Source organism: Lepisma saccharinum, chromosome 2 (assembly GCF_977018435.1).
Source record: "Lepisma saccharinum chromosome 2, izLepSacc3.1, whole genome shotgun sequence".
Taxonomy (NCBI): domain Eukaryota; kingdom Metazoa; phylum Arthropoda; class Insecta; order Zygentoma; family Lepismatidae; genus Lepisma; species Lepisma saccharinum.
In genome coordinates, this window is record NC_139230.1 from 144,670,644 (window position 1) to 144,693,803 (window position 23,160).

The 23,160-nt window shown below is 36.0% G+C and overlaps 2 protein-coding genes across 2 annotated transcripts; both read left to right on the forward strand.

The window, feature by feature from the left end:
* The first annotated feature begins 1,466 nt into the window (after nt 1-1,466).
* On the forward strand, nt 1,467-9,265 carry LOC145983685 (uncharacterized). Its single transcript, XM_083116741.1, has 3 exons — nt 1,467-1,610; nt 8,216-8,461; nt 9,059-9,265. The coding sequence occupies exons 1-3, from the start codon at nt 1,467-1,469 to the stop codon at nt 9,263-9,265; spliced, it is 597 nt and encodes a 198-aa protein (XP_082972867.1).
* Nucleotides 9,266-14,255: 4,990 nt separating this feature from the next.
* LOC145983686 (protein GVQW3-like) lies at nt 14,256-14,621 on the forward strand. The gene has a single exon (XM_083116742.1). It carries the CDS (start codon nt 14,256-14,258, stop codon nt 14,619-14,621), a length of 366 nt encoding a protein of 121 aa, XP_082972868.1.
* Nucleotides 14,622-23,160: the final 8,539 nt, after the last annotated feature.

A 23,160-nucleotide genomic window follows, 5' to 3' on the forward strand; every position in this document is an offset into this window, starting at 1 on the left:
GGGCCTGGACAAAACATCTGGTGTCGCAAACGCTGTGCACGCTCTACCGGCAGAAGGAAGGCGAATTCGGAAATGGCCTTTCCATGATATACAGTCTTAAAATCATTCTTTACAAACATGTCAAGTTAAAGAAAAATACAACAGAAAGTTACAAGGTCATAATTGTGTCTTCATTGATTTGCTTTATTTTACTTCGCGTGTTGCATCACTTTTGGCTTATTTGCGAAGATGGAGATGAGTAATGATATGATAGAATTGATGAATAAGCACTCAAAAACATCAATGCCCAGGCCGAGATTCGAACCCGGGATTCCTGGCATTCCTAAACACTCCACCATAGGGCCGGTAATTGTTATCTTGAAGATAGATGTTTTTTTACAGGTTTCACTGTTTTGGAGACAATTTGTTTGGCAATTATATCATCTTTTGTAAATATGACTCTTTCCTATCCTTTTATTAGAGACCTTGATGAGAAACTGGCTAGCTGGAAAATTGGAATTTGAAATTAAATAATTTCATCTTTGGACAGCCAGTGCTCAGTAACACACAGTACATGTGCATCTACATTCATCGGTTAGGAGCATTTCTAAGTCTAACACTTTGCCTTTAATACCTTGAATGTTTAGATGCACAATATTGCAATGTATGACTCTCTTCTTCATTTGAGACTAACAATTGGGTGTAAGACCTTGTTCCTTAGGTTTAACATTTACATTAATTGTTGTGTTTTTACACATCTTTAAGTTTGCCCTGAACACTTCTTATTCTATCGGATGTTCGTTCTGATGGTTATTTTTCTTTTTCATTAACTCTTTTATTGCCTTTTTCATCTTTTCTCAGTTCACTACAATTTTCATTTTCTGCTTCACTACCTTTTCCATTACTTACCATTTTACTGCATTTTTCACCATTTATCACAACACGGACTTTTCCACCATTACCACATCACTACATTTATTTCAAATTTACCACTTCACTTCCCTGATTATTTATGGATTCAATAGAATTGCACTTTCTTCTTTGATTTATGATGTACTCAGTTACCACCTTACATATTGATTTTGACACCTTTTCTTTCCCAGATAAGTTCAGATGCATGCCGTGATTTGTGAAATTGTTCCTTTCTAGCCTGCTTACATCTACAATAGGTGCGTTCGGAGAACTGAGCCGATGCGGAGCAGCTCACTTGTGAGCGATCACCGGGAAAATATAAGTTCTTCGAACGCTTCAGCTCAGTGATCGCATCCACGGCCGATATTCGTCTGCTGCAAACAAATTAGCAACGTTTACCATTGTGCTGGAGACCCGGTGAAATCGACTCAAACGAACTGGAACGTTGTAATCAAGAAATATAGAGTTGTATGAACAAAGAGTATTCAAATTATTTCTCTGTAATGGATAATCTAGCGAATCTTTTACCGTTTTTCGATGGTGGGTTAGACATAAATGTCATATTAAATGCTGCAATGGAGCTTGCAGAACCGCCACATTTAGAACCAAATGTGCCAGATGAAGATGTAAGAAATGAGAACTATTTCGAGTTGGCAATGCCAAATTATAGTTTGGATGAATACCAAAGCCATTTTAGAATGAATCGAGTGACAATGGAGGTAAGTAACTTTGCTACATATGAGTGTAAAATACTGAAAATTTAAAGCTGAAACTGGATTTTAAATGGTACAATGGGTAAAAACTAAGCCATCAAAGAACCATGTTCGATGCTTAATTGAATCACATTTTCCAGTTAGGTTTCACAATTTTTTTGACCAATATTCGAAAAGAAAACTAACACATTATTGTTATATATTAGTGGAAGTTTAGTTATGAAGCCATGGGCTGAAACAGCCAAAAATTTAACACATACACTCCAAGAAATATGTACAAGAGCAAATTAGAGGTAAAGAAATGTTATAAAGGACAATTGCAACAGGACAGTCCAAGGAATGTTAACTGGATTTGCTATAGATTTGGTTTGAAACAAAAACACTGAGCTGAAGGTTGTCCAGCTATGGGAAAAGCTTGCAGACCTTATGGCAAGATAAATCATTTTTCTAATGTTTGTAGATACAAGAATGAAATAAAGGATGTAGATAAAAGATCACCTGGGAAGAAGGCAGATTTCATGCATCAAAAACAACCTAACTACACCTCAACGGCTGTGCAATATTTAAATAAGACTACGTCAAATGTAAGATCTTCTTCTACACCCTCTGAGGAGGAAGATGCGATAAACAAAACCCGAGGTAATAATTTTGACTACAGTGGAAGCCAGCACAATATATTCAGTATAAATGTAATAAATACTGTACAGCATAAAAATGAAGAAAGTAGCAAGGATGTTGAGGAGTTATTATGCAATGAGATTCAACCCTTACATGTTCAGCTATATATCTGCAATGAACCAGTTAAATTCATAGTGGATACAGGAAGTTATGCTAACATTCTACCTAAGAGTATTGTATGGAAAAGCAGCGACGTTTTACAATTGAATCCACTCAAAAATGGCTATGGTACTATCACAAGAGAAAAGTTGAAGTTTGAGGGTCAAATTTCCTTACCTGTAAAGTATAACTCACTGAGTTATGAAATGCCGTTTATAGTAGGAGATTTAAATGATTTAAAACCGATACTTGGTCGAGCAGGATTGCGTATTCTCTTTGGCGACTGGAGAAGAAGTTTGGTAATTGATACTGTGCAAGGGCAAATGGAAGAAAAAATTTGGAATAGTATTACAAGGAGCTTGTACACAGACACATCGAATGGGGAATCAGGGAAGTTGAAATCTGATATTTTAGTAAAATTTAAAATTTTGTTCAATAATGACATTTCAGAATCTATAAGAAATATTAATGTTAGAATTCCATTGAAGCCTGGATTTGTACCTGTGAAAAGGAAAGGTTACAATCTACCTTACTTTATGCGTGATGAAGTAGGCAAGGCAATAAAAGATTTGTGCCAGCAAGGAATCTTAGAAGAAATAGAAAGTTCTGATTGGAGTAGTCCTGTAGTTCCTGTGCGAAAAGCAGATGGAAGTATTCGTGTATGTGCTGACTATAGCAAAACTGTAAATCCAAATGTAGATACTTTACAATATCCACTTCCAACTTTTGACGAGCTTTATCATAAGTTAGGTTCACATAAGTGGTATACGAAGATTGATCTACGTTCAGCTTTTCATCAATTATTAGTCGAAGAAAAGTCTCAACGTGTTCTTACCATTGTAAATGAAGGTCATTTATATGTACATAAACGTTTACGATTTGGATCTAAAATAAGTCTCAAGTATTTCAAGGAGCCATGGACACAATACTTGGTGGTATTGATGGAGTGGTATCATTTATTGATGACATTCTTTTAGGAGCAGATACATTGTATGACTGTTACAAACTGACTGTATTAGTTTTGGAAAGATTGATGCAGTACAATGTAAAAGTAAATTTACAGAAGTCTGAATTTTTTGTTCATGAAGTAAATTTTCTAGGAAGGAAATTCACGGAACATGGAATTTTACCTACGAATGAACATGTTCAGGCAGTGTTAAAATGTAAGGTGCCCGAGAATAAAAAGGAATTGGTGACATTCATGGGTTTAGTGGCGTATCATGCACGATTTTTGCCTAATTTGAGTTCTAGGATACCTAATCTTTATTTATTGCAAAAGAAGAGTGTACAATGGTTTTGGAACGAAGAATGTGAAAGGGAGTTTCAGCTAGTTAAGCAGCTATTAGTTTCTGCACCTGTTTTAGTATCATATGACACTCGATTGCCATTAGTTTTAGTCATGGATGCAAGTGGATATGGGATAGGTTGTCAGTTGACACATAAAATAGAAGGAGTGCTGAAACCTATTGCATATTTTTCAGCTACTTTAACAGATAGTCAAAAAAGTTACTCTCAAGCTGACAAGGAAAGTTTGGCAGTAGTGGAAGGTATAAAACATTTTCATATATATTTGGTAGGAAACAAATTTAAAATTCTAACAGATTCTTCAACAGGTAAATCGATATTAGATCCGGACAAAGCAATTTCTCCTACAGTATCTATGAGATGGCAAAGATGGAGGTTACTTCTAGCAAATTATGATTATTCCATTCATTACACGAAGAATGTAGGGATAGCTGATGTCTTGTCCAGATTACCTGTGTCATGTTTAGTGAATGAAGAAGAGGATTTACCTATTTATTTTTTGGATAATGACACATTGATAAGTAAAGATCCTTTAAGAGTTGAGGAAGTAATTGAAGCAATGAAACAGGATGAAACATTGTTACTAGCATATGAATACACAGTGAATGATTGGAGGAATGTAGCACGTAACGAAGCTGATGGAGAATTGAAAAATTATTCTCAGAATAAAAATGTCTTAAATTGCAATAATGGAATGTTATGCCATGGTGAGCGAATTGTAGTGCCAAAATTATTGAGAAATAAGGTTCTACAAGACTTGCACAAATTTCATTCTGGAGTTGTGAAGTCCAAACATGTTGCAAGAAAGTACTTTTGGTGGCCGAGCATGAACCAGGATATAGAGAATTATGTTCTGTCGTGCAATGTGTGCAGAAGACATTCAAGAGCACCAAATGAACAAGAGTATGTTTCATGGAAGCCTGAAAATGAACCATTTCACAGAGTACACATAGATCATTTTTTCTTCCATGGATATAAATTTCTTATTTTAGTGGATGCATTTAGTAAATATGTAAATGTTTGGCAAGTTGTTAATTTAACGGCTGAAGAAACTGTTGAGAAGTTGACAAATCATTTTTCCATATTTCGAATACCAAATATCATAAGTTCTGATGGTGGCCCTCCATTTTCCAGAAGGGATTTCCAGAGATTTTGTAACAATCATGGAATAAAATTAATTCATAGTCCACCGTATAGACCATGTGCAAATGGAGAAGTTGAAAGGCACATACAAATCATCAAAAGGTCTGCAAGGATACATAAATCACATTGCAGACATGAACCAGATTAGAAATGTTATGATTATTGTTACTATTATGTTTCATTTTGCAACCAAGGGGAATATTGTTATGTATTAGTGGAAGTTTAGTTATGAAGCCATGGGCTGAAACAGCCATAAATTTCAAATGATATATATATTGTTGTTATAGTTACTTGTTGTTGATTTTTTATATACATGTGTATTGAAGTTGATATAAAAATGTTCGAACCCAAGTGTTTCATTGAATAAGTTCTTCGAATCAATACAAGATAAGTGGCGACGAGGATGGGATAGATTTGTAAGTTTAAAAATTAATAAGATTATTATAATTGAATAAAAGATTAGGTATCCTAGAACTCAAATTAGGCAAAAATCGTGCATGATACGCCACTAAACTCGTTCATTTATTGTTATCAGTGATTGGAAATAATGTGTATGAGGCATTGTATATTAAATTAGTTCCAAATGATCCTAGTAGTTTTCCTGTCGAGGTTTTGCTGACAGAACTCGTTGATATTTATGAACCTAAAACAAACAAGTTGCTTGAGATATTTATGAACCTAAAACAATCAAGTTGCTTGAGATATATAAATTTAAAAATGCTAAAAAAGAGCATGGTGAATCAATGGATGATTTTTGGACTTGAGGAAGGTACATTATGAAGTACTAGACAGATTTGGTAGCCATATTCAGCAAGGCTCAAACATCCACAAAGTTAATACATACAGTCCAAGAAATATGTACAAGAGCAAATTAGAGGTAAAGAAATGTTATAAAGGACAATTGCAACAGGACAGTCCAAGGAATGTTAACTGGATTTGCTATAGATGTGGTTCGAAACAAAAACACTGAGCTGAAGGTTGTCCAGCTATGGGAAAATTATTGTGTGATAATCACATTTTTATGTGATGTTTTAGTCAGAATATTTACATTAGAGCATACTTATAATATGTACGTAGAGTACAACACACATAAATTTGCGCTCATACCAATTTTCGTTTCGTCTCCCTCTCTCTTAGTATCACGTGTTCTACCCTGCTCGAAAACCTTCGCTATTGTTGCCATATTGTCATTCCATTCCTGGACACACTCGGGCAAACATCATTGAAAACAATTGAATAGCGCTCCAGCTCGCAGTTCACACCGTTCGGCAGGGACGGTAATGTGGCAATATAGCACGGCGTAGTGGTAGCTTCTTTTATGCAGTGCATGTTCATTGGCTAGCTAGTAACTAGTGTTGCCAACTGTAATAATGAAGCACTATTTCTGTCACGGAAGGGGAAAGGCAGGTAAAATGACGGTGAGTTTTGTTGGATTGGAAGCACCATATTTTTATTTTATACTAAGTATTTTACCGGTTTGATGTTGTGTGCGTGTATTGCGGGTGTGTTTGTTACTGAACATTAAATTCCATAATGCCTCCAGTTCTGTCAAAGTTGAAATCAAAAACCTTGCATAGCCAAGCTCGGGAAATTGATTGCAATGTGCACGAGTTCATGAAGGAGGAAGCCAGTCAAGGTGTTAGCACCCAAATACAGCCTTTTGGCAAGAGAGCAGCGGCTGCGACTGGAGTTCCTGAACAAACAATCAGGGCTATCATGAACGAAAGACAATCTCTTGAGATGTCAGAAGGCCCCTCCACATCATTCCACACTCCCGGGAAAGAACAACAAGACCAGTGACCAAATCGTCAGTGGACGGTTTCCATGAAAACGTTATCCGTAGGTGCATATACGACTACGCTCTGCGTGAAAATCAAGTGCCGACATTGAAAAAATTGCATGTCAAATTACAGGCGGACATAAATTTTGCGGGAAGTCAAGAGAGTTTGCGACGTTTGCTGCGAAAGATGGGATTTAGGTGGAGGAAGAGGAGGCTGTCATTTTTGCTGCTTAATGTGATGCATATTGTTTTCTGTGTTAAAATTGCCATGCTTTGATGGGTGACCAAGTTCATAGCAGGGCCGGCGGAAGGGGAGGGCGAACCGTGCCACCGGCAAAGGGGGCCGAATTTGAAGAGAAGAAAAAAATAAGCCTATTGAAAACTGTGGTCGAGCGAGATATTCTTTTGTGCTTAATAGTATTGAAATAGCATAATAAGTCTCGTTATTTATTTTATATTTTGATATTTTACTTAGGAATATATTGATTTTCAATTTCCCGTTGCTGCGTAATGACGGGGGGGGGGGGGGTGAAATGGAGCGGCATCTGCCGCCACCGCCCAGGGAGGCAAAATGACTAGCCCTGACATTTGTGCTCTAAGCATCAATTGCAAGCCCCACATTAATAAAACAACACTCTTGAATGATTTCCATTGCAGTAAAATGTGGCCCAAGTTCATTTTGTTTTATTGCGATTTCATCATGCTACGAATGCAATTTTTACATGGTTCAATTTCGATTTACCTATGTTAACACATACTGCAGAGGTTTAGAGATCACTTAAGATTTTGTTCAATATATGCTTTCGTGGTTAGGTTAGGCAGGTCAGGTTTGGTTATTTTATAATTAAAATAATGTCCCTAAATGCATTGTACTAAGGTTCTGATTTACTTCTACATTCGTCCCCACTAGTCTACAATACTTACTGTCACTTGTCAATGGAATTCTTTTTTTTTTTTCAAGAAATATTTTTTCGAATCTAAACAGTGTTCATAACTTTAAGGAAGGATCAGTTTAGTATGACAATGATTTCCAAAATTCTATGATAATTAGTCTTTCTGCTAGAATTTGGAAAAAAATTCAAAAACAGTTGGAACTGTTACCGAAAAAATCTAACAAGGATGCCTGGAGTTTTTAATCTCATTCCCAAGGGTTTGGAATCTCTGGTCTAGAGAGTGGGATAATCAGTGTTCGAGAAGCATTACAGGGGAATACCAATCCCTAGCAAGAAAAAATTGTTTAAAGCACCCCTTCCTCCCAATTTCCATTTCAAGCTCTAATGATAGAAAACTTTGGATGTGTACTATTCATTTGAAGCAACATCTATTTTCACATTCAATAGATTTTTGAGAATTATGTTCTTTCTTATGTTGAAATATGGAACATACTTTTGTATGTGCTCTATGGTAGCCCTAATGTTAGAAGTCTACAAGAAGACAGATATAAAGCTGGGAGAAATCAAGGAGGTAGGGAGATAATGGCCTGACATGAAACTCCAATTTAGGTTCAACTGAATTTTCAAAACAAATTTACTGTACAAAAGAAAAATATATCAAGGTATTTGCTAAAAATGGTGAAGATTCTGAGAATGTAAATTTTAATTTTCAGGAAGTGACAAATGCTGTTGGAAGACAGCTTAACCATGAGAGGCACCTTATTCCATTACCCAAGAAAGTTGCTTTCACAAACTGGATGTTGGCAAAGTTAGAAAGATTCTTATCCACAGGCGACAGATTTGGATTTGCAAAAAGTTCAGCCCATGACAGTTTTTGTGAAGTGACAACTGCATTGTCTCAAATGATCGACATGTACATCGTTTGGCCCAATGAAGTAAAGCGTGATGAAATAACGAGGGTAAGTTCTGTAACAATAGTTATTTTGCATTTTATTTGTGCTTGAATTTCTATGTCTTCGGAAGTTTTCTCAACTTGAAAAGAAACTCAAAATAATACAGGTGGCAACTGTGATGCAACCTCTTAGCATAGTTATGATTTTTTTTTTCACAGTGCCAGCCTCAGAATCACAAAATTTGTTTCTTAGAACTAAGGCTACCTAGAAAATTTAACTTTAGAAGGGTATCCATTTTGCTGTGAAGCACCACTAGAAGAACTAATGTAAAAAAATGTGAAGTTGGAAAAACTCGCCAGACAATACTTGTGTGCTGTATGTTTTTTTATGCAGGTGGAATTGAAAAATATAAGTATGTAGTAAGAAGTTGATTTAATTTTTTAATATTAACCCCAGTCTCATCATTCATTGTAACTAGACATTTGCTCTGAGTAGAAAGTAACATTTTCATAATGAATGGTTATGCTAAACATTTGATATGAATGGTTATCTTGGAGATTAAAGATTTTGATTTCAAAGTTCATTATTTTCTTCTTTGCATGTTGCTCCTGCTATTATCCCTTACGTCTGGTCTTATTTTTAAAATTCTCTCTTTGCATTCAGGTGTTTGAAGAAAAATCTGGGATTCCAGGTGGTGTAGGAGCGATTGATGGGTGCCACATCGTCGTCAAGCAGCCAGAAGGAAATGTAGTCGACTTCTACAACGGAAAAATGAGCAATCTGTCATACTTCAAGGTGTGTGTGACCATAACAGGAAATTCACAAATATCTTTGTTGGGATGCCAGGAAGAGTTCACGATGCATGGGTGATGAGGAACAGCCTGTTGCATGAGAGGTTAAGGAATAACCTGCTTCCACCAAACCAGCATTTGATTGGTGACGCTTCTTATCCATTAAGCCAAAATAAAATAATGGTCATCTCACACCCGAAAAAATAAATTATAACATAAAACTAAGTTCCATCAGATCAGTAATAGAAAGAGCTTTTGGACTTCTCAAATGCAAATTCCGATATTGCAGATCCAATGTCTGCGAACAGAATTATTGCAGCACGTTGTGTATTGCATAACATCATTGTGGAAAGAGAGGGATTGGAGGCAGATGGTGGTGGTGATGATGATGATGATGATGATGATGCTGTGGAAATTCATGACATGTATGATGATGATGTTGCTGATAATGGTCATGATGATTTTCGAGAAAGAGGGGAAAATAAACGAAACTACATTGTCACCTTGTTACAGCAATTGTAGAATGAAAGTGACATATTTCTGTCCTTGATTGTCCCAAAATACATTATTGGAACCTAGTATGGCTGCTTTGCTCAATATCCTCAGCCAGGGTGGGAAAGCCAGGGAATTTACTTTTTCCGAAAAGCTCAGAGAAATTTACCATGTTTCTGGTAAAATGAGCATTTTTGTGTAGTAATGCACTAGAAATAGGTTTTTGAATTAAGTAAAAGCCAACCAAGAAGTTTTAAATTTGTTGTGTACAAACTATACTTCAGTTTGATACACTTAATATTATCAATAGTTATCGTAGAAATTACTACAGTAAATGGCTATTGGCATTTACTACTTTTTGTGGAAATTTTAGGATTATACAAGGGTTAAAACATACTAAATTTTACTATGATTACATGTTATTTATGCTATAATTGTTATGATGAATTCTGTATTTACCATTAGTCAATATGTTGCAAGTATTATATAAAAGCTTGCCCTTGATGCTCATATCCAACAGTCAGTTTCTGTTAAATTTCCCCCTTCCCTTATTAGTTGGAACCTGTAAATGAATATTCTAAAAACTTGCGTAAGTGGGATTCTAAGTTTAAGGTTTATCTAAAATACAGTTATATTCTTACATACATGTTACAATTACCTGGTCTGGAAAACTCGGGGAATTTTGTTTCTACAAATTTGTAGACAAACTGTTGGGGAAATTTAAAATTCTTCTTGAAAATTCAACATTTTTGTAGTAGTGCACCAATATGTTTTGTTTTTTTTAACAATGGAAAAAATGGACAAGCAAGCAATTTAAAATTTTGTTCACTTCTTTGTAAACTTCAATTTGATATACTGAGTATTACTGGTAGTTACATTAGAAATTGTATATTAAATACTTTATGCATGGGCATGTTTTGAACTATTTTCTTGTAAACATCTGCTACAGTAAGTGTCCATCATTAGCCTTTCTGTTGATATTCAACATCAGAATGTATACCCTTCTATTTTTCTATGTAGCCTTGGTTTGTAAGTAACAAATATTGTGATTCTGAGGCTGGCACTGTGCAAAATATTTCATAATGGTACCAAGAGTCAAGGGAGTTACCATGTGTATTGTTTATGTTTCTTTTCAACATGAGAATTTAATTTCCAAAATATATACAAATTCACCCACAAATAAAATTCAAAATAACCCTTGTTATTTCATCATGCTTTACTTCATTGGGCCAAACAATGTGCATGTCAATCATTTCATACACATTTGTCACTTCACCAAAAATATCATGGGCTGTACCTCTTGCAAATCCAAATTGGTCATGCCAAATGTTATGTAAATTACATACATGTTTAACTACATGAATTCTATAATGGTTTAGTCTGGACTTTTGGTTTTGGACCTTACACACCCTTTTGGTATCAAGAAGTGAGTAATAATAAGAATTTTATAATATTTCCCATGTTCCAGATTAGTATTTTTATAATGTAATGTATATAATGTAAATAGTGTAGATTTAGAGCCAAAGTGATCATGAACCAGGCATTTGTAAAAACAAAAAAGATAGTTGTCTGAATTTCTGATATACTGTACACAAATTTAAATTATTTAGTGGATTAGTTGAATCTTCTTGAATGGCTTACATGCAAGATTTAAGAGTAACGTAAATATATATTTTGAGAAGTTAATAAAGTATTTACTTTACATCTGGATATACAGTCCTTCCTTGGATGATTTACAGATTCCTTATTAATCATTATTATCAAAAAGCAAACCTTTTCTCATTATGTCTTAAATGTTTTATTTGTTTAAAACATGTTTTTTGGTTTGTTCCTGATTTTATTTGTTTAAAACATGTTTGAAACAAAAATTATGATTTTGTTTAATTTTTTTAAAAAATGCCAACCTTGTTCTTCATACATAGTTAAGAAATGATATACTATGTTATTTCAATTCTATTTTTTTGAAGGTGATAAAAACCCTATAAGAGCTAAAATAATTTTCTTTTACCAGACATTTATTATTTTTTGGGGGGCCCAGGGTAATCTCTTGCATACCCCCTGTTAATTTACACACTGATTCAAGTTGGTAGCATATAAATTTTCACCAGGCTATGCAAAGGGTATCCTCCCAAATTGCTGGGGAGACGTTAATGAAATGTGTTGAGTGAGTGCCAGTAATGAAAAATTTGTTTTCTGTATCCATATTTAAATTTCTTCTTGAAATCCAGAAGATTTTGGAACTAAATTTGTTTCCGTTTCCCAACATTTTCGTCGCAGTCCTAAGTAAAGTTCACGTGCATGTGAAAAACAAATGGCTTGAACTAATAAATGAAAGTGTTAATTGGCGAAATTTTGTAGCACAAATTTTGGATATTTATATAACATCAGTGGGCCGTAATGAACTTTTACAAAAAAAAATGTTATATTAAATCAGCAAGAAAACAAAAGTCGCCTTGAATACGTAAGAAACAGGAAACACTGCTAAATGTAAGATGGACTGAAATAGAAATGTTTGGTATGTTATGTGAACAATTAAATCCAACTGTACCAGAAAAATTAATGTTTCGTCCTATTCCATGTAACTCTGTGGAACTAGAAATATTTTAGAAATGAAATTGAGAAGGCCTCCATTATTTCTAGGAATTTTTATAGAAATAGTGAAAGAAAAAGAAAAGATCTATTGAAACTAGAGTTAAAAACAGTAAAGTTGTAGTGAAATCACAGGTGCTGAGACGTTGTTATCGGTGTCAATCTCCATTGCACTTGATAAAAAACTGTCCTAATAAGCATGAAACCTTATTTAATGCTGTGAAGAAAGAAGAAAACTCTGTTGCTGTTAAATAACTTTAAAAAAGTTCGTTATTACATGGTTTTGTTATGAAAGGGGGTAAGAATATCCTAGGAAAACTTACCCCCTACCCAAAAGTTGCCACAAAGCAACATAATAAGGAAGTTTAGGGTAGAGGATTAACTTGTCCTAGGATATTTTTACCTTCTTTCAACACAGAACCATGTAATAACGCAACTTAAAGTAGGGGGTAATCTTGTCCTACCTAGGATAGTTTTACTCCCTATGACTACAATGAAACAAAAAAGAGACATTTGTGCATGGTGTAAAGATGTCCTAGGATGTTTTTACCCCCTATGACAACAAAGGAACATAATAACACACCTTTGGGCAGAGAGTAAACTTGTCGTAGGATATTTTTAAACCCTTTCACCACAAAAACACGTAATAACGAACTTTTGGGTAAGAGTATACTCGTACTACGATATTTTTACCCCCTTTTACCAGAAAACTAACGTAATAACGCACTTTTGGGTAGGGGTAAACTTGTCCTGGGTTTTATTACCACCATTCACCCACTCACCAGAAAACCAAGTAATGACGAACTTTTGGGTTGGAGGTAAAGTTGTCCTAAGATATTTGTACACCCTTTCACCACAAAACCACATAGTAATAAAATTTTGGGTAGTGGGTAAACTTGTCCTGGGATATTTTTACCCCCTTCACTAGAATACCACGTATTAACTAACTTTTGGGTAGGCGGTAAATTTGTCCTAGGATATTTTTACCACGTTTCACCACAAATTCACGTAATAACGCACTTTTTGGTAGCGGTAACTTGCCCGAGGATAGTCCAGTGGCATAGCATGGGGTGGGCAAAGTGTGCGACCGCCCGGTCCTCGCGCTTGAAGGGGCATCGCATCCCATAGGTTCCATACGAAAATGTAATAAATAGAAGTGAGAAAAATTGATGGGAAAGGCTAATTCTTTTGCACAATAAAATTAAAACATTTATCTTGCTTTAAATTTTAGTTTTTGAAGTATTATTTCAAAGCAGAGGCGTAACATACACGCAAGCATGCCCTAAACCTAAGGGGGCCAGGAAGAATGTAAAATTATTGTTGTATTTCTCATATGAAACATTTGCGCAAGAATTTACGATAACTTGCTCGGACATTTTTATCCATTTATCATTTTTGTGAATAAAAAGCACTTTGTCTTGTATTTTTTCTTTCTCTTGACCTTATACTCCCGATTTTAATATGTTAACAATAAAAACACCTCCAACTGCCACGGAGCAAGTCAACTCAAGGAGGGCATGGATAATATTAGGAGTTCTTCCTTCCTTCCTACAGCTTCAGATGCAGCGATTGTCCTCTGCAACGAGTACAAAGATGATTTATCCTCCGAATGTGCTGATCAACTTCTAAATTGAGGAATGTGCTTAAATCTGAAATCACCTCATCTACAAGTGCTTTGTCAAAGTTTCCTCTCCTTGATAACTCTACACTAGCTTCCAGTGTTCTCTGCAGCATGTACCGTCTTCTCTTTATTTCTTACTCTTCCAGTAACAGTCACGACAGAAAAACTATCTTGCTCAAAATTGTAACTTACGAAGAACTCCTGGAAGATAGTGTAGAGTAGTGTGATTCAGGCCAAGTCAAGTGGATATGAAACCCACTCGGATATGTGTATTGTACAATGGCCCTTCTAGGTTAAGCACACAATTTTTTGTCTGTTTTGGTTGTTTGTTGCTCTCCAAGTTTACAGGTGAACAAAGGAAGGTGCAATGATTGACAAAATTGAGGCACGGAGCGTCATCAAATTCCTGCATCTCCAGGAGAAAGCAGCGAAGCAAATTTACGATGAGATTAAAGCAGTATACGGGGAGGAAAGCCCATCCTATGAGATGGTTTTCAAGTGGAAACGGCAGTTCCAAACCGGCCACATGGTAATTTCCGATGCTCCTAGGACAGGGAGACCGTCCTTCACAAATTATGCCACATTGATGGAGAAAGTGAAGAAGATGATAATGGAAGACTGGAGGATCACCATTGAAAGTGTGATGGCTGTAATCGGTGTTAGTTATGGGTCCAACAATATCAATTTGTTGGTATTGAAACCGAATGTGTGGAGGAGGCAGTCTAGTAGCTAGATATTTTGGCCTTCTAGCCAGGATTGTGGTTTAGCGCCCCCTTCTGCTGCTCTGCTAAACACAGACAATTTATGTTCGTCCTTCGATATTTTATTCTCATGCCATGGTTTGTGATATTTACATCATTCAAATTTTGAAATAAGGTGACAAAGAAAAACTCATTAAAATAATATAGGTTATATTTAGATATTCGTTCTTTGCATCTCTTTAAAAAAAAGTTAGCATAGTCTTAGTGTCTGAAAATCTTATTTAAAAACGTATTATTACTACTACTTTGGTTTTAAAACATCCAGCAGTGTTTTACAAGAATATACCTCTGAAAAGTGTAAAATTCTTCGTCGCATATTAATAAACATCATTTTCGTCAGTAATTTATTACGTATTAGGGCTCTGAAGTTGATGACCTAAAAAATGCCAAAAGATGACCTATGGAACGACCTTAAAATTATTGAAAAATGACCTAAAAATTGTCAGAAACGAGCTAAAAATGGTCAGAAACGACCCAAAGATATTTATGAAAATGAAATGAAAATGAAACTACTGAAGCAAAGGGGTAAAGCAATTAAGTGCTAATGTAATTGTCTTTATTTTTACTTCAAGATTACATAAAATATGCCTGTATAATTAATTTTCTTTCAGAGTGGGCCTTCCACGATACTATTGTCAGCCAGCAACTGAAAATACAGTTGTTTCACGTCCATCAGAGCATAGGCTATATCTTTTTTCAATATTGAGACGAATTTTACTTTAAAACTACAGATTAAAGCAAAAATATTGTCCAGCAACGGAACCTCATAGTAGGCTTCACACAAAGTATTTTAATCCGTTGCCAAACCTTTAAGTTAAGAATAATATTGTGCTAAAAAAAAAAACATAGCAGGAAATTCAAATATGTAAGTTTTGTTAGTAAATGCATTTGAAATTCATGAAACAATAGGAAAGGAGAAAAATATACTGAAAAATAACCTAAAAGCCAAACAGCAGTAAAATGAAAAAAAAATGCAAAATAAAACAGTGTTTTCTGATTCTAATTGAAGTGAAACGGACTTATATCAGGCTTGGCATTGTTTTCAGGCTCAGAAAATAGATGGTTTTTCATCCACATCTGAGCACTATTTGTTATTATTATTTAAGTGTGGTAAATTGCAGACGTATCCCTGAACATTTTGTATCAATTCACATTGAGATTTCAAATATTAAGAACAGATGAGAGCCTCGCACTCTAAACTCGCCCAAGGCCTCGCGATATGTTGCTATGCCACTGATTTTACCCAGAAAACCAAGTAATAATTAACTTTTGGGTGGGGGGTAATCTTTTCCTAGGACGATCTTACCCAGGGGTGCCCATTTCCTCCAAGGGCAATGACGCACTTCCCCCAAAATCATATCATGCGTCCCCCCAAATCATATCATTCGCGCCCTCAAATCATATCGTAATCCCCACAAAGTATTTAATTACGACAGAGTGTCTACCGAAAGTAACTTTTCCTTAGCTTTACTTAACACCGTATCACGTCGAAGGCGTGACTCGAACCCGGGACACCTGGCGTCATAACTCAATAGGTTAATCACGTTGCCAAAAGAGTCCGGCCGAGATGCTGAAGGTAGCTTCTTAAAAGCAATTTACACTAGCGACCTTCAGTGGATCTGAAAAATCCGCTGATACGAATTCTACGGGAACACCTATGAGAAATAAAGCAAACACAGCTTTACGCGGTCTCGTCAACGGTTTTAACGATCGGAAGTTCGAATTCCACAAAATTGTTCGAGAGAACATTTCTCACCATGCAGATTCGGCATGTTCCTAAGTACCAGGGATCCACTGGTCAAACCCCCCCGTCGAAAGCAGCCCCCTTTTTCATCGCTGAAGTCGTCCTCGCATAAGTTCGCCCGAGTGATATCGTCGCGCCTTCAGGAATTAACAGTTCCGTCGCCGTCCGTTAACCCCAGGAAGCCAAGATACGCCCCAAGTGTTTGTGTGTCGTGTGTGCGTGTGTTCGCGTTGTCCGCATGTTCGTCGGTTCTCGGTATGACTCCTGTCGTCGGACCTTCCACAACGATCTCCATTAGCCAATGAACGCTCACCACAGCGATTTCTAAAGGAGCAGACGATGTCATTTCTTAACGAATGCTTACTAGTGTATTTTTTTCTGTTCCCACTGGCCTCACAACATCTTAAGCCAGTACTTAGTGTATAAACTACAAGCTAACAGTGTAACATCAGGGAACAGTTTTTTTATGACCCGCAGAAAGACTTGACAATTTTTTTCGAACAAGAATGCTGTTATCAGTATATGTATATTACTAATACATATATAACAAACGGTTCAAAGTGTATGAACAATTTTGGAGTGCCAAACAATGTTCAGGAGGGACTGACTCCTTGACAGGGTATCGGCAATACGCCTCTGTTTTTCCTTTTTTCTCACGTGTGTTAAAGTGCTTCAGTGAGAGTTCCGTGTGACAGTGATAAACACCGCTACGGAGGAACCATGGAAAATTGTTGTTAATCAGCATCAGCTGACCTCTGTTAGTATGCACGCCTTAATTGTTTTGCTTCTAATCCAGTATGTTTAGAGTTTTAAGTGCATGGTTTTTGGTTGTGTTCATTTTTTTTCTCCTTTCACCGCCTTTGTTTAACACTATATTTTTGGGTTGGTGTAAATAAATTGTCTTCTACAATTGACTAGACTGGTCGGGTACATGTTACAAACAAAAGAGGGCGTGACTAGAACCCGGGACACCTGTAACTCAATAGGTTAATCACGTCGCCGAAAGGTTCCGGCCGGGATGCTGCAAGTAGCTTCTTAAAAGCAAATTACACCAGCGACCTTCAGTGGATCTGAAAGATCCGCTGATTCGAATTCTAGCGGAACACGTATGGGAAATAAAGCAAACACAGCTTTATGCTAAAAACACCGTTAACGATAGACGCGGTCTCGTCAACGGTTTTAACGATCGGAAGTTCGAATTCCACAAAATTGTTCGAGAGAACAAGCGCTAGCGCCCACCCAAAATTTCCTGTGCCCATCCGATTGCCCACTTAGTGTTTCGTGGACGGAAGAGGGGAAATGCAAATTGTTTTTGGAACGTTTGTTGCCTAAATATTCGGAACGGTTCTTTTTTGGTGGTGTTATTCCTAATTCATTTGCTGAAATTCAAGTGGCCTTGACTAATATCCAGAAATATCATAAGCTTGCACAGGATTTTTTTGAAAATATTAAAAGTGAAAAAGTGAACTTTCATTCTCCTCTACCACCCCAGAATAAAGACAGAACAGTTAATCAGTGCCGTAAGTACGTACCAGGGATTTAATCATAGAGAAAATATTTTCCCTTTAAAAAGAAAAATGTTTGCAATGCAGCAGAAAATAGGAAGCAATTCTCCTAATATTAAGTGTCACGCTATTTTCATTAACTGTATGGTTGCTCAACAAGATATATTAGCTTGTGTGGATACAGGGAGGACTCACAATATTTTTGAAAGAATCCTTGTGGGACAATATTAAAAAGAACAGGAAATGTAAGGAACAGGATGTAAACTTTCAAGTTACAGTTGGTAATTCAAGGGTGTTGCAAATGCATAAGAAAGTAGTGCTACCATTAGTGAAATGAAGTGTCATGGCCTGTCGAATTCTATTTTGCGAAGAACTTACTTATAGACTGTGTATTAGGATTAAACTTTCAAATAAAAACATTTGGAAAATGGTTTAGTGACTTTGAAACATTCGAAAAATAGTGTACCTATTCTGTGGAATAGTGGCAGTATTATTAATGGATTTGACATTTTTCAGGATAGTAGTAACTCCTTTTCTACAGCACGTTCTGGATCCCAAGGACTTCATTCAAGATATTCTGGACTAGGGATGGCCAGATCCGGATCCTGGCGGATCCGAAATCCGGATGCGGTTGGTTCCGGATCTTAAGGATCCGGATCCTAAAATTTTTCGGATCCGCGGATCCGGAATTTTCGGATCCGGATCCGTTTTGCCATCCCACATGTGCTTCTTTGGAAAGTAAGAATGTGCTTATAACATATTGTTACCTGCTAATATACATATATATATATAGTGTGTGTGCGCGCGTGCGCGATTTGTAATTAATTAATACGCTTACAAGGGAGGTCTAAGTCTCCCCCTCCGATTTCCATGAAACTTGGCAGGTGTATAGAAGCCTTCCCTCAAATGTCAAGATGAGGAGAAATTGAAGTGGAGATCTGACCCCGAAACCACGTAAATATGGCATAGGAAGAAACAGGGGGCATAGGGCCTCTCTATACTCCTGTCAAATTTCATGGGAATCGGAGGGGTACACAGGGGTCAGATGATCCCCACGTCAATTTGTCCTCATCTTGACATTTGAGGTGGGTTTTGCCCCCTAAAACAGTTTCTTAGCCGAAACAAAAAAAAACACGTATTTCTTCCTTTGGGACCCTCTATACACCTGCGAAGTTTCATGAAAATCGGAGGGGGACACAGGGGTCAGATCCCCACTTCAATTTGTCCTCATCTTGACAATTGAGTGGGTTTCGCCCTGTAAAACAGTTTTTTAGCTGAAACAAACAAAAACACGTATTTCTTCCTTTGGGCCCTACTATACACCTGCCAAGTTTCATGGAAATCGGAGGGGGACACATAGGTCAAATGCCCACTTAATTTGTCCTCATATTAACATTTGAGGAGGGGTTGCGCCCTAAAACAGTTTTTAGCCGAAACAAAAAAAAAAAAACACGTATTTCTTCATTAGGGCCCGTTTATACACACACCTGTCAAGTATCATGGAAATCGGAGGGACACAGGGGTCAGATCCTCACTTCAATTTGTCCTCACCTTGACATTTGAGGGGGTTTTGCCCCCTAAAACCGTTTTTTAGCCGAAACAAAAAAATACGTATTTCTTCCATTGGGCCCCACTATACACCTGCCAAGTTTCATGGAAATCGGTGGGACACAGGGGTCAGATCCTCACTTCAATTTGTCCTCACATTGACATTTGAGGGGGTTTTGCCCCCTAAAACCGTTTTTTAGCTGAAACAAAAAAAAACACATATTTCTTTCTTGGTGCCCGTTTATACACACACCTGCCAAGTTTCATGGAAATCGGAGGGGGACACAGGGATCAGATCCTCACTTCAATTTGTCCTCATCTTGACATTTGAGGGGGTTTTGCCCCCTAAAACAGTTTTTTTAGCTGAAACAAAAAAACCCGTGTTTCTTCCTTTGGGCCCCACTATACACCTGCCAAGTTTCATGGAAATCGGAGAGGGACACTTAGATAACGTCCCTTGTTAGTCTTACACTTTGTAATTATATAACACTGCATATATTATAATGTTTTACTTTAATTTTTAAAACTGTAACTGTAGAACAATTGTATAATTTTTGTATAACATTTCTATCTTGTTATATGTGTTAAAGGTTTCATCCTGGAATGGAATGTCTCACATTCATGTGTGTTTTCATTTCCAATACATTCGAATGAATACATATACGTTTCAATGGCATATACAAAATCACATCTGACATTTTATGTTAAACAAGTAAGATTATTTTTGTGCACGAGTGTGTTAGCCGATGCGTAGCAAAGTATTTTAGGAACAACTCTTGAAAAAAATTCTTGTAGCACTAACTAATGAAACATTTCTTTGTAATCGAAGATCATAATACCTTTTAAGGTGTTGTAATATTATAATGGGAGTGAGATACGAATGCGTAAAGGATTTTGAATATGAAATTAAAGTAACAGATAATATTCCTGTTAGGGTTAATCCGTATCCTATGACACGTGAAAAACGTCCTGAAATAGAAGAAATCATACAGGACTTATTAAAGAAGGGTATTATTGAAAAATCTACTAGCAACTATTGTAGTCCCTGTTTCCTAGTTAAAGGGAAAAAATAAGAGCAGGCTTGTTTGTAATTATTCAGAATTGAATAAAAAGTTAATTTATGATTATTTTCCAAATAGTGTGCTTGAAGAAACACTAACACCTCTTTGCCAGGGTTCTATATATAGTGTTTTTGATATAGCAAAAGCCTTTCACCATGTAAAATTAACAGAAGAATCCAAACCGTTAACAACCTTTGCTTCTAGTTCTAATTTGTATCAGTACACTCGTACCATTTGGAGTTTCGATAGGAAGTAGCTGTTTGTCTAGATTAATGTATAAAATTCTAGGGGATCTCAAGGAAACTATTCTAGAATTCTACGCTCATGATGTGGTTATTTTAGTAAAGATAAGAAATCACATTTGCAAAACTTGCTTACTGTATTGGAAAGATTTCGTAAATGGCGCGTTAAAATTTCACCAGAGCAAAGCCAGTTTATGAAAAATGAAATTAAATATTTAGGAATTATTACTAGAAATGGTACATTGAATATGGACCCAGAACGTTTAGAGGCGATAAGAAAGATTCCTAAGCCTAAGAACAAATGCAGTCTTAATAAATTATGTGGTTTCCTATCATATTTCAGCAGATTTTTTTCCTGATTTCCAAGAATTAATGGCACCCCTGTATGAATTAAAAACTAAGGGAGTAAAATTTAAATGGGGAGAAGCTCAAGAATTGGCCTTAGAGGAAATAAAAAAATGTTTCTAAGAGAATGTAATATTAAAGTTACCAGACTTAAATAAGCCCTTTGTAGTACAAGTAGACTGTAGTTTAAGATGGTATGGATGTACATTGTTGTAAAAGGATGACATGGGTATATTGAGGCCTGTTCATTTTCATACTAAACGAATTAAAGAAAGGGATAAGAATAAGTTAATTTATGAAATTGAATGGTTAGCCATTGAAAAATTTGCATTCTATTTTAAATTACAGCCGTTTGAAGTACAAATGGACTCTCTAAGTGTAACATGGATGCTAAAAAAAAGCAAAAAAGTAACCCTTATATGCTAGATATATGGAGAAATTATCAGAATTTAAATTTGAAGTTAAACACATCTATAGCAAAAGCAATGTAATAGCAGATTTTTGTCCAGAATATACAATAGTAACGAATTCGATACTGAAGATTTAGATGCAGAAGCATTGGAAAGTGTAAATTTAGGTATGTATTTTCATCCTCTGTTTTCTATGTTCTTGAAAGAAGAACAAGGGAAATATTCTGAATTTTTAGACATCATTAATAAAATAGAAAATAAGGAAGTAATACATGACTATAAATTAGTGGGTAACTTGTTGTATAAACGTACCAGAGCAAGTGGACAACCGTTTAACATTTCTGTTCCTAAACATTTGCAAAACTCCATCATAGACTACTATCATACAAATGTTATAGGAGGTGCCCATAGCTATGGGATTAAAATCTTGAAAAATATTCAACGGAAGTTCACTGGTATGAAAGAACAAATAAAGGCATTTGTCTCTTCTTGCAATATTTGCCAAAAGGCAAAAAAGATAAATGTATTACCATCCAATGTTCTAATGTCAGAAATTGTCACGCAGGCATTGCAAACTTTGTACGTAGATGTGGTTGGACCACTGCCAGTGTCTAATAATTGTAAGTACATTCTTATCTGTGTAGACGGAGCGTCAAAATTCTGCATGTGCCAACCTATGGCACAATTAAGTGCTAAAAGTTGCTTAAAAATTATGCATAATTGGTTTATGTTGAATGGCATACCTTTTGAATGTGTCACAGATAATGCTGCATATTTCAAGAGTGAGTATTTTACGTCATATTTGTTTCAAATTGGAATAAGACATATAACTATCTCTCCATATCATGCCACAGCTAATTTAAGTGAACGGTACATTGCCACCATTAAAAGTGCATTAAGAACTTACATTCACAATAATCAGATAAATTAGAGTACAGTATTAAAATAAATTCAATTTAGCTTTAATTCTGTGTATCACGAAACATTAAAAATGTCGCCAGCACAATTATTTTTATGCCGTCCATTACATTTGCCATTGGAAACTAAATGGAAACTTTCTCAATCTGAGGAAGAAACAAATATAAAAGATCTTGCTTCAAAATGTGAAATTGCTATTGGAAATATGGCAAAAATGTGGAAAAAATCTGATGCGTTGTACAAGAAAAGATACTCTGATATCATATGTTATGTTGGTGATCTAGTTCTGGTACAGTCTCAAGAAATTTCCAAATTGTCTGATAAAATTACTAAATCTTTATGTTTGAAATATCAGGGACCATATTTGTTTAAAAAGTTCTTAGGTGGAAACACTGTTCTGCTGGAAGACTGTAGAGACGCCAAGAATTTGCGAAGGTCACATGTGAGCTTCTCAAAAGATACCTACCTCGCATAAATCCATAATTTAGGGGTAGCTACTCGAGACTGACTAGTTTGTGTTGTCTTATCTTTGTATATAGACCGTGTTAAAAATGTAAACATAAACATTGGTGAGGTCTTGCCCGGTCCCCCCGGAACTTCCGGTTTAGGTCAGTCCCCGTTGTTGCCAGTGCAGATTCGCCGACATACGAAGTAAGAAATGAGCGCTTGTTTTCATCAGTTGGGTGACTATAGTCAAGAAAGGTATTTGTTAAAGTTCTACTATGAAGGAGTGGACGT

What these genes read in the sequence shown, in the direction of transcription:
- LOC145983686 (XM_083116742.1), top strand. Translation starts at nt 14,256, where the DNA reads ATGATTGACAAAATTGAGGCACGGAGCGTCATCAAATTCCTGCATCTC.
- LOC145983685 (XM_083116741.1), top strand. Translation starts at nt 1,467, where the DNA reads ATGGAGCTTGCAGAACCGCCACATTTAGAACCAAATGTGCCAGATGAA. An exon ending in TGAATCGAGTGACAATGGAG is followed by an intron (nt 1,611 to 8,215) that starts GTAAGTAACTTT and finishes TTTAATTTTCAG; the next exon opens with GAAGTGACAAATGCTGTTGG. An exon ending in AGCGTGATGAAATAACGAGG is followed by an intron (nt 8,462 to 9,058) that starts GTAAGTTCTGTA and finishes CTTTGCATTCAG; the next exon opens with GTGTTTGAAGAAAAATCTGG.